Source organism: Spermophilus citellus, assembly GCF_964194105.1.
Source record: "Spermophilus citellus genome assembly, chromosome: 8".
NCBI classification, from domain to species: Eukaryota; Metazoa; Chordata; class Mammalia; order Rodentia; family Sciuridae; genus Spermophilus; species Spermophilus citellus.
This window is the reverse complement of record NC_138189.1, coordinates 95,854,860-95,867,336: the sequence shown is the minus strand read 5'-3', so window position 1 is coordinate 95,867,336 and position 12,477 is coordinate 95,854,860. Positions and strand designations below refer to the sequence as shown.

The 12,477-nt window shown below is 34.7% G+C and overlaps 1 protein-coding gene across 14 annotated transcripts in view; it reads right to left on the bottom strand.

Annotated features, from left to right (window-relative positions):
- LOC308655106 (uncharacterized protein) overlaps window positions 1–12,477 on the bottom strand; it is a 413,636-nt gene that overhangs the window by 373,578 nt on the left and 27,581 nt on the right. For all 14 annotated transcript variants that reach the window (XR_014023380.1, XR_014023381.1, XR_014023382.1 and 11 more), the window contains exon 2: window positions 3,044–3,131. Coding sequence is in view for 5 of the 14 variants with exons in the window: in XM_081304924.1 (XP_081161050.1) it covers window positions 3,044–3,115 (72 nt within the window). In the remaining 9 variants the exon portion in view is untranslated. The remainder of the gene's footprint in view (window positions 1–3,043; window positions 3,132–12,477) is intronic.

The window sequence follows — 12,477 nt, the reverse complement described above, 5'->3', positions numbered from 1 at the left end:
TAGTTTCTGGTTTAATTTTGAGGTCTTTAATCCATCTTGAGTTGTTTTGTGTATAGGGTTTTTGAGAGAGAAGAGTCTAATTTCATTCTTCTACATATGGATAACCAGTTTTCCCAGCACCATAGTTGAAGAGGTTGTCTTCTCTCCAATGTGTGTTTTTGGCACCTTTGTCAAGGATAAGATGACTGTATCTATGCTGGTTTGTGTCTGTGTCTTCTATTCTGTACCATTGGTCTATGTGTCTGTTTTTAATGCCAACACCATGCAGTTTTTGTTACTATACCTCTGAAGTATAATTTGAAGTCATGTGTTATTATTCCTCCAGCACTGCTTTTTTTGGCTTAAAATTGCTTTGGCTATTCTGGGTCTTTTATTCTTCCAAATTAATTTTAAGTCTTTTTTTTTTTGGTTCTATAAAGAATGTCATTGGTATTTGGATGGGGATTGCACTGAAAAAAAAAAATATATATATATATATTGCTTTTGGCAGTATGGCCATTTTAAGTATTATTCTTTTTATCCATGAACATGAGAGTTCTTTCAATCTTTTGAGGTTGTCTTCAATTTCTTTCTTAAATGCTCTATAATTTTAATTGTAAAGATCTTTCACTTCCTTGATTAGATTTATTCCTAGGTATTTATTTTTTAGGGTATTGTGAATGTAATTTTTTTCTGATTTCTTTCTCAACAGATTCAGTTGAGTCCTTAATAATTTGCTGGATTTCTGACACGTTTGTGGTGATTTCTCCTTTTTCATTTCTAATTTTATTAAATTGGTTTTTCTACCTTTTTTCTTTGATTTTTGTATCCTGATTTTGTAAACTGCTACTTTGCCAGTTTCGTTCATTAGCTCTATCAGTATTCAGGTGGAGTTTTTTGGATCTTCTAGGTATAGGGTCGTATCACCTGTAAAAAAGTGATAATTTGACTTCCATTCCCATTTTTATCCCTTTTATTTCCTTCTCTTGACCAATTGCTTTGGCCAGAATTTCTAGCACTATATTGAATAGGAGGGGCAAGAGTGACATATTTGTCTTGTCTCAGATTTTAAAGGAAATGATTTCAGCTTTTTGCCATTGACAACGAGGTTGGCTTTGGGTCTTTCATACATAGTCTTTATGATATTGAGGTAAGTTACTTCTACCCCTAGTTTCTTCAGTGATTTTTTTTAATCATTAATGGGTGTTGAATTTTGTCAAAGTCTTTCCCTGTATCTCTTGAGATTACTAAGTGATTTTTGTCCTTAATTCTGTTAATGTGATGAATTACATTTATTGATTAGTGTCTATTAAATAATCTGTGCATCTTTAGGATAGAACCAACTAGGTCATGGTGTACAATCTTCTTAATATGGTGTTGAACAAGTTTTGCTAATATTTTATTAATTATTTTTGCATCTAAGTTCATCAGGAATATTAGTTTGTAGTGTTTTTTTTCCTTGATATGTCCTTATCTGGTTTTGGTGTGAATGTGATACTGGCTCCATAGAATAAATTTGGAAATGATTCATCCCCTTCTACTTCATGGAATTATTTGAGAAGCATTGGCCTTAGTTTTTCTTTAAAAGATTTGGTAGAATTCAGCTGAGAATCCATCTGGTACTTGGCTTATCTTAACTTGTATCTCATTACAAGTTAGTAATCTGTTTAGGTTTTCTGTCCTCTTATTCAGTTTTGGCAGATCATATTTGCCTAGAAATGTATCCATTTCTTCTAGGTTTTCTAATTTATTAGAATATAAGTTTTCAAAATAGTCCTTAATAATTTGCTGGATTTCTGAGAGGTTTGTGGTGATTTCTCCTTTTTTTTTTTAAAGAGAGAGAGAGAGAGAGAGAGAGAGAGAGAGAGAGAGAGAGAGAGAGAGAGAGAATTTTAACATTTATTTTTTAGTTTTCGGCGGACACAACATCTTTCTTTGTATGTGGGGCTGAGGATCGAACCCGGGCCGCACGCATGCCAGGTGAACGCGCTACCGCTTGAGCCACATCCCCAGCCCTGATTTCTCCTTTTTCGTTTCTAATTTTATTAATTTGGTTTTTCTACCTTTTTTCTTTGGGTTAGTTTGGTTAAGGGCTTATCAATTTTATTTATTATCTTATTGATCCTTTGTATTGTTTTCTCAAGTTCAATGATTTCAGCCCTGATCTTAAATATTTCCTTTCTTCTACTGGCTTGGGAATTGTTTTTTTTTTTTTCTTCTTTTTCAAGCACTTAGAGATACAACATTCAGTCATTTATTTGGAATCTATCTGATTTCCTTATGTAGGCACTTATAACTATAAACTTTCCTTTTAGAACTACCTTCATAAGGTCCCAGATATTCTGGTATATTATATATCACTGTTCTCATTTGAGTCTAAGAATTTTTAATTTCTCCCTTGATTTCTTCAATCACTCATTCGTCATTCAAAAGAGTATTGTTCACTCTCCATATGTTTATATAGTTTCTGTAGGGTTTTGTTTTGTTGATTTCTAATTTCATTCCATTATGTTCTGATAAGATGCAAGGAATTATACCTTTTTTGTTTTTGTTTTTGTATTTGCTAAGAATTGCTTTGTTGTTTAAAATATGATATAATATGGTTTATTTTGGAGAAGGTTCCATGAGCCACTAAGAAGAAAGTGTCATATGTGATTTTGAAGTGTGCATGTATAAAATATGTGTTGGGGATGGTAATCATTATTTTGTATTATAAATGCATTGTACAACAGAGATATTAACTAGTGAAACAATTATAATTTAGTTTGAAAGACAACTAACATATGTGTCACACCTCTAGAGGAAGCCTAAGAAGTACACCAGCCTTGAGAACCATTTATCATTGTGACATGTCACCAACTTTCCAGTTGGGTAAAATGAGAGGAGGACGTTGGGACTCAATTTGATATTTTTGACCAGAAAACAAACAGTAAAAATGAATTTTAAAAAATACCTAAACCCAAAAATTTAGAGTGTTCAACTTTGGGGCAAGGATAGAGGAAAACCTGCAGGCAGATGTCAAGGTGCCTGTAAAGGAGACAATTAAGGTATTTGCCTGGCTTACCTTCTTGGATGCTGACTCATAGTTTCTGTAAAGAAAGGTTTTTGAGTCTGATGGTCTTGCATATACTTCCATCTTCTAGAACTTAGCTCTGTGGAAAAAAAACAGAGGATATATATATATATATATATATATATATATATATATATATATTTTTTTTTTTTCTTTTGGAGGGTGCTGGTGGTGTCCTACAAATAAAAATAAAGCAATGGGTTCATGTTGTTGGATTCTACTAAGTAATTTCAATTAATCAATCATCTTTCAAAGACATGTTGACACTGAGGAGTGTTAATGGGGAGGGGGGTTGGATAGGTACAGTAACAGGTCACCTTTTCATATTGGTGATGGGTAGCTTCCCTCCAGTGAGGGCTGGGTTCTGTGACTAGAGCAGTACTAGGCCATGGAGAAGGTGGGGAGAGAATAACTTTGGGTAAGGGACTTACCCAAGAGACCACTAGAGGTTATAGGAAGGTTGGTGACACCCCTGGAAGGTCTTGTGAAGGACATATGTAGGCACGAAAATGCTGTTGTGGTTATCTTCACTTATGACTGCTTCTATCCTACCTCCAATAGGGACAGAAGATCAATAGGGATGACACAAACCTGAATCACCCTTCTTGTTATGTCTCAGAAAATACTTTTAACTGTCCTAAATTCAAGGACATACTATTGCATTAAACAATTACTAGGGATCTAAAATCACCTCATTTCAGGTAGACATGAAGGTAATCTGATTTTTAAAAACATGAATAAGAGATATAGGATCTGTTAGATAACTGCTTCTTTATGTCCTGGAAGTAGCCACAAACACAAAATTGTTTCCTCATCTGCAGTTTAGTTTTTACTCTTGGCTATTACAGACATTTGGCTTGCATTATACTTAGATATATAATACTAATGCATTTTTAATAAATTTGTTGTTTTCTTTTTGCCTTTTTAGACCTCTTTTGGAATTCATCTGTGTGTATTGCGTCCAGTGATATTGAGAGTCATACCTTCCATGATTCTTTGCCATCGCATGATGAAACACTCTATTTATATTAAAATGAAGGTGCTCCTAGGGGAGACATAGAGCAGAATGAAACTAGGAGCAGAGCTTCAGAGACTGAGTATGTGGTGTGACAGTGATGGCAAACTGGTAGCTCTTGTTACAGAGTGACCCAGAGGACTACGGAAAGACTTACAGCTCAAGCCACAGTGGCTTGATTGGGTACTGCTCATAGGTTTGAGTACTCACAGTAGAGCAGCTGATCAAATATTTTCTGGTCTTCCACATCTTGTCTTAGTATGTCACTGCAATAATATATTGCTAGCCTTGAGGATCAGTTATTTTCCCCCTCTGTTAATCAAAGGATGCATTTATAAGATAATTATGTCTCTTTATGGTAATATGGTAATTGCAATGATTTGTTTACTCCAGAGTAAGCCATGAAAATCATATTGACTTCAATGTGATACTATATTAGCCTTGAAAAGAAAACAAAGAAAAACATGAATTGAGATATTAAAGTTCTTTCCTTGAATTCCAGTTTTCAAGAAGAATTATAACAAATGAGAGGAAGTGAGCACAGGGTTTCCTTGAGATTGTTGAGAATATTTGTCCATTTTTTTTTCCCATAGATTGAGGAGTAGTCAATGAATGGCATGAAAAAAAGAACTGTGTGTGTGTGTGTGTGTGTGTGTGTGTGTGTGTTTGTTTATTAGCTGTGTAACTTTTCAGATCTTGTGAGAGTGATTTTACTTCTTGCCCTTATTTGAGATGCAAGTTTATTATCTATTAAATACCATGCTATATACCATTTGGGGTTGTTGGATCAAGTCATCTTTAATGTTTTCTTTCAGAAAACATTATTAAATGTTATTAAAACATTGTTATTAGTGGGATTTGGATTGAACAAAAATTCAAATTTAACTTATTAGAAGAGCTAAAATTTTCATCATTCTTTGAGTGCCTAATTAGGAGGCTTTATCTGGAAGCTAAGCCTTATTACATGACCTATGACATTTCTATATAGTTCATGGCTTCAGTTTGTATATGTTTGAGACAGACTTTCTGAGTGTTAGGACTAGTCCCTGAGTTAATATTTGAGAAAAATTGGACTTTTGTTTAGGCATAAATTTTTCCTTTGATTCTTCATTTAATTTTCTTAAGACATGAAAAACCCTCCACCAGATCAACTATCAGGTGAAATGTGCAGGTCTGTTTGACCAGGACAATAACTTGTCTGCATTGAGTGCTTACTAAAACATATAATTACAAATTCATTGATTCCTAATGTTCATCAAAAGTTCTTTAGACAGAAAGAATATATAGAAAGGATTGAATAAAAGATGAAATCTATCCATTGTTCCAGATGCTTTTAAATCTACCCCTGGATATGATGGATTCAGAAGACAGCTGCATACCTGGAAGGTGTTATATTGAGAGCTGTATATAGAGCTGCCTTTACTGAAATGTTGTTTTAGAGCCATGCCAACAACACTATGAAACTTGTCACTTTGTCTACTCTAAAAGTGTGGTTGAGGATATAAGCCAGTATATTACATGGTGCTGGTTTTATGAGGACCATAGGGAGAAATTTCTGTCGGGTATCAGTAGCAGCAATAATTTGCTTCTCCTAACAACTGTTCTGATTTTATATTATATACCTTGTAAATCGTGTAACTGACCAGAATTCTATTTTCCCACCAACTGTTAAAAGCTTAGAGCTAGATTTGCAGTCTACCAGTAGCAAGTGTTTAAAGTAAGAAATTTTTAAGTGTCTTATTCCTGGTTCAATTTTATGATTCCACCAGTATTTTTTTCTCTTTATCTCCCATAATTTTACTTTAGTTATCCCTTTATGTTTTCTTTTCTCTTGAAAAATTATTTCTGCAAGTCTGTGGGACATATATTTGCTTATTTATGTATTTGTTTTTTTTTCTCTGCCTTGTTTTATACTTGATCTTAGCCAAAAGGCCGAGAAGCAATTCTGCATTGTTTTAAAAAGTATTTAAAAGAAGTTAGCAAAACATATGCAAATATATTTAAAATATTCATCTGCAAATTGAAAATAAGGTGAAAATTAAGGTGCATCTACATGATTTCTGTCTTTTTCTGTCTAGGTTGCTTTAACAAAATACCTTAATCTGGATAATTTAAAAATGACAGAAATGCATTGTTCATAGTTATGAAGGCTTGGAAAGTTGAATATCAAGGCTACAGCAAATTTGATATCTACAGAGGGCCCATTGCATCCTAAAATGATGGAAAAAGAGACAACCAGCCTCCCTCAAGGCTCTTTAAGGGCACTAACCCCATTTATAAGGGCAGAGTCCTTATACTTAATCACTTCCCAAAGCTCACACCTTAATTCCATCACCTTCAGGGTTAAGCTCAACTTCTGAAGTTTTGGGGAAACACATTTAAACCACAACAAAGGCCAAGATTAAATCAGAATGATTCTTAAATTGTATTCATTTTGTAAGAGTACAAAAGTGAAGCTGCAAGATTTCTACAGGTCTGGGTTCTGGAACTTATACAATGTCCAGTTCCCTTACTCTCAGGGCAGAGAACAGTCTGTTTCTGTTCCTGGGACTAAATCTTAGCTCTGTCATCTGAAATGTCTTTCCTTTTAGTTAAGAAACCTCTTGTGTTATCAACTATGTAGTTCACTCTGCCTGTTTTCTACCCATAAACAAATGGGTTATCCATATGTTTCATATTATTTTTTACCTCTAATCCACTTCTGCAACTCAGGGTATTTTTTTCAGTAACCCTCTATTAAATTTGTGTGTATTGTCTATGAATCTGATTGGTCTTCATTTCATGTTGCAAAAGCCACATCCATAACTCTATTTGAGCCAGGCATATCTTTGCTCTGCTCTGTGTTTGAGGCTGCCATGGGACAATTTCTTGAAGACTTGTGTTACTTAGAGGTGATAAGAGGGTCTATAGGCACTACCATAAATGTTCCACATGTTACAAAAAAGGCATATAGCTATATCCTTATGTATCCAAGCTCCTGGCCAAAATCCCATGTGTGATCATTCAGGCCTCTCCATAAAAAATTGCAAAGGCTTTACCTGGCAGGTATAAAGCTGGTCTCTTACACCAGACTTGGAGCAAAATCAATGCACTGCAGTCTCTGGAGGGAGCTGTAGTCAAGGATTCAGCCCTTTGATGGCCCATGCTCTTAACATGGCTCTTTTAGCCCAGGTGGTTCTTTATCAGGGGCCTTCATCTCCACTAAGACCTCTTTTTGGTGGTACCTTGAAGGCAATTTTTTCTCCACCCTCAGGACAAAATACTTTCCAATTCTTAGGTCTTCTTCTTCCCCTCTCCCCATCCATTCTACCCCAGATCCATAAAATGGTAGGAGCCTTTTTTGGAGGGCTCCCTCTACTGATTTCTCACATGAAATAAAACACTGGGAACAGTTAACTTTAATTTTAACTTGTTGTCTTAATTGACTACTCTAACCCCAGGCAGCTCAGCTTTCTCTAGCTCAGCTCAGTCTTAATACACTCTTGCTCAGTATTTGGTTCCAAGAATTATTTTAATTCAAGAATTTTTTACCAACTGGAAAAGTTGAGACTAAGAGACTGTTTTGTTTTCCAGCTCAATCTGTCTTGGACCTTTTATCTTTTTTTTCTAAATTCGTCTTGCACACAAAATAATTCCTTCTTTGGCTCATGTTTTTCTTCTTTGGTCAACTCTTCTCATATCCTAGCCATATTTGGTTTAGACAAGCCAATCATCACTTCTAACACTCTGTCCTAGTTATAATATGAAGAAAAAGAAATCACATTTTTTGGGGGAGGGTATATTTCCTGCCTTTATAATTACCACAGGTGATAATTTTTCAATTGTTCTGTACTATATAACACAGGCCAGCCTTTCTCTGCAGACTCCAGTATTTCCTTTTCCATATTCCCATCTATACCAATAGACTTATTTCCCTTTCTCCAGCTACCACCTGCTGCCCAGTCCCCAAAATCAATGCCACCTGTCTAAATTTCTATAAGGTAGGACTTCCAGAACAGATTTCTCTATTAACTAATGTTGCCTAGCAAACTCTACCCATACTTAGTGGCTTAAATAATGAGGACCTGTAATTTCTGAGGATTCTTTGAGTTACTGCATGGTCTTCCTTGTGCTCACTCATGTGAATTAATTTAGCTTCAGGTTCATTGAACAGGAAGATTCAGGATGGCTTCACCCATGTTTGGCCATTGGTTCTTGGTTTTATCTCCTGGTTTTATCACTCAGTTATTTTTCTTCTGTACTTTCATTCTCTAGAATGCTAAACAGACTTCCTCTCATGGAAGTTTCAGGACAAATTTCAAGAAAAAGAAGGTGGAGGTTTTAGGACCACTAGGAGGATGAGTGTCTGGAACTCAAACAACATCATCTGTTGTAGCTGCTTGGAAGGCAGTTCACAAGGCCAACCCAGACTCCAGTGGTACAGAAACGAAAGACATCTCATTAAGAGGGGCTGAAAAATAGTTGGGACCACATGAGTGTACCACCACACAATATTTCTCACTGAAATAAGGGGATTTTTGTCCTGACCAGGTGTGTGCCCTGACCAGGTGTGTGTTTCCTCTGGGATGATAGCTAGTCAACAAAAAGTTGTAAGCTTCTTCCCCGGGTTCAGCTCTTGAAATCTTGCCTCCATCACTACATTTTGAACCTCAGTCCTCATCTGTTTCTACAGGATTCCTGATAACTGTTTTGCTGCCCCTCTATGTAGTTCCTTCTCATGAATGACTTATGGTTTTGTCTGTCTCATTGACATTTTCTTTATGGAATGCTGAATCTTCAGCTGTGTGCACTGTTGTCCACTACTGAGTTTTCATGCCATTTCAGTTTCCAGAAAGGCCCATAAATATCACTACCCACACTGGGATTGAGATGAGGGTGGTGCTTCAAGAAGTATTTTCATGGTAGCCCACATTTTGCAGTGTTTTCAGTGCTTAATTCTTATGTCTTGGAAGGAAGCAAGCTTCAATTTTGATACAGATAACTTGTGTTTTTTTTTTTATCAATGACAGCCATCTTTCTTAACAGTAATCTGAAAAAGAATATTTGCCATCACACCTCAGATAAGGTATTAATTTCCAGAATTCACAAAGAACTCAAGAAACTTAAGACCAAAAATACCCAAATAACCCAATCAATAAATAGACAAAGGAACTAAACAGACACTTCTGAAAAGAGGAAATATGAATAGACAACAAATATATGAAAAAATGTTCAACATCCCTAGCAATTAGAGAAATACAAATTAAAATTACACTGAAATTCCATCTCACTCTAGTCAGAATGGCAATCATCAAGAATACAAGTAACAATAAATGTTGGCTAGGGTGTGAGGAAAAGGTTCACTCATACATTGTTCGTGGGTCTAAAAATTGGTGCAACCACATGGAATACAATATGGGGATTCCTCAGAAAAATTAGAATAGAACCACCATTTGACCTAGTTATACCACTTCTCCATATATATCCAAAGGATTTAAAATCAACATAGTATAGTGACACAGCCACATCAATGTTTAGCAGCTCAATTCACAATACCTAAACTATGGAACCAACCTAGGTGCTCTTCAACAGATGAATGGATAAAGAAACTAATATATATATATATATATATATATATATATATATACACATACATATACATATACATATACACACACACACAATGGAATATTACTTAGCCATAAAGAAGAATAACTTTATGACATTTGCTGGTAAATGGACAGATCTGGAGACTCTCTTGCTAAGTGAAATAAGCCAAGCGCAAAAATCCAAAGGCTGACTATACTCTCTGATATATGGATGTTAACACACATCAAGGAATGGGGAAGGAAAGAATAGAAGTTCAGTGAATTAGACAAAAGGGAATGAAGGGAAGGGAGCTAAAGACAATGGAGTGAATCTGACATAACTGTCCTATGTACAGCTATGAATAAACCATCATCAATCTCCACGTCATGTACATCCACAAGACTGGGATCCTAATTAGAACAAGATATATTCCATGTTTTCTATCAATATGTCAAAATTGACTCTACTGTTATGTATAAATAAAAAGAACAAATAAAAATAAATTTAAAAAGAATAACACACAATGATTCCACATAAAGGATGCCAGATTCTTATTTTAAAAAGCATCACCAAAATCTAGGGAAATCTAAAAATAAATTCGGCATGACTGAAAATTAATATTCTAGGAGGAAAAATGGCATAGTGCCAAAGACATTCATTAGGTAATTTTCCTTATGTATTACTTGCATTTTTAACAAAATCTTATTAAATTGATGCTGTCAAAAGGAAACAATCTATTGGTATTAAGTCATAAAATATTTTATGCCTTTACAGAAATTAAAATGAGTAAACTTCAAGGATTCATGAGGTAAGAATACTCAAGTAAAATTAATCACTTCTATACTAGTACAAATAGCCAAGAACTCCAACATGAGAAGAAAGACTTCTGAATAGGGAAAAAGTCATTTTATTAGAGCTGAAAACATTGAATGAAAGAGTTAGCATGATTTATCCTAACCAAGAATAAACCCAAAGCAAACATTCTACTGTTGTTGAATTATAAGTTAAAAAATATTCAGAAAGTTTCCTGTAAGTATGTATCATATAAATTTTGAGTTTTTATGAAAAAGATATTAAACTATTTTTTTATAATGTAACTTAAGGGCAAATATTAAATTTACTATTTAAAGAAACACAGTACTCTCTTAATGGAGATATACCAAAGGAAAAAAAAAACTTTAATTTATATTTTTAAGTATTTGCCATAAGTATTTATGATAATGTACAAGTATTGCTATACTGTAGTGTCTATAATTATTTTTGTGTTCCTTTAAAATGCTGTAATAATATTATGCTAATTGTACAAGTCCATTTATACAAAACATAGTAAACAAATTATGGATATATTGTTTGATTATTATTATATATTTCAAACCTAGAAAAATTCACTTTAATTTTTCTAAGGATCTACTTACTGTTTTCCATTGCTTCATATATGATATTAACTCAACAATTATATTCAAATAAGTTTTACTTTTATTTATACAGTAATGTCTTCTTCAGTTTTCTGTTTCTACCTACCCACAATACATGCACTCTCAAACACAAACATCTTATTTTACAGTAAAACTTAATATATTATTGAACACCGGGGTATTTAGAACTTTGCCAGCAGACTATGACATTATTACCTTTAACTCAGTGAGCACATTTGGAGGGTAAAAACATTAGGTTGGGACTTTGAAAAACTTATTATAACGGTTATCTGATATTATTTCAGATAAAGACTGGGTTACACCTTTAGGAGGTTTAGGTTTACACAGATTCACCACATTCTGATGAGTGTCTTTAAATAAACACATACCTAAATGAAACACAGAACTATTAGTTTAGAGAGAAAGAAGTCCCAGTAACAAGCAATATTTTGCCTATGCACTGGCATGACATACTTCTATTCCCTATAACGCAGGACTCCTCCATGACTTTGGGCATCGGAAAGGCAGTTGGTGATGCCTTTTGAAACTACCACCTCCAGGAGTGTGGGAAAAGCTGAATAACCTTCCTCCCAGAGCCCTTCCCTCCCCTTTATAGGCCCTAAGAGTAAAATCTTTTAATAGATCAGAACTATTAATTGTCATTATTTCCTAAAGTCTATCTTTAGGAATTTGGAGGTAATATTAACTAAATACTATGTCATCAAAATGGGAGAGAGAGGCAGGTGGATTCATGAGAGGGAGAGAAAGATAAATAGGTAGATTCATAATATACACGTAGATAGATCAGGAGGCATTTTGATTATAAAATTCCAGGATAGTAGATCATCATAAAAGAGAGAAGAAATTAATGGTGATAACACTACCATAACACAAAGAAGTTCAGGAAAACATTCACATGTAGTCTACTTTTACCCTCAGTCATTCTGTACTTTCCTCGAGCAGCGGATGGTGTTCTTCCTGGAATCCTGGAACCTATGTGCATAACACCATGGGTACCAGAAAATGTCAACAGCTAGCTCTTTCCCACTAACTCACCTATAACCTCTGGGAACTCTGCTAACCTCATCTGTAAAATGGGGCTAATAACATTGACCTGTTTTATTGGCCTTTAGTAGGTTTCGCAGTGAATGTTTGAAAAGCACTTTGAAAATACAAATGAAAAATGAAAAAAAAAGTAAAGGTCATTTAGGTGGCAGCAGAAATGCACACAGTATTTGAGGTGAACCAGGTTAAACAAATATGCAGCTGAGACCCCTGGGTAAGAGACATGTGGCAGATGCTTTGTGCCCTCTTTCCCTTCAATGGCAGCCTCTTATTTATGAAGCATTAGATAAGACACCAGCATCAGAAAAAGGGTATTTGACTCCCTGGAAACTGCAATTTTATTAGTAGCATCACCAAGTAAA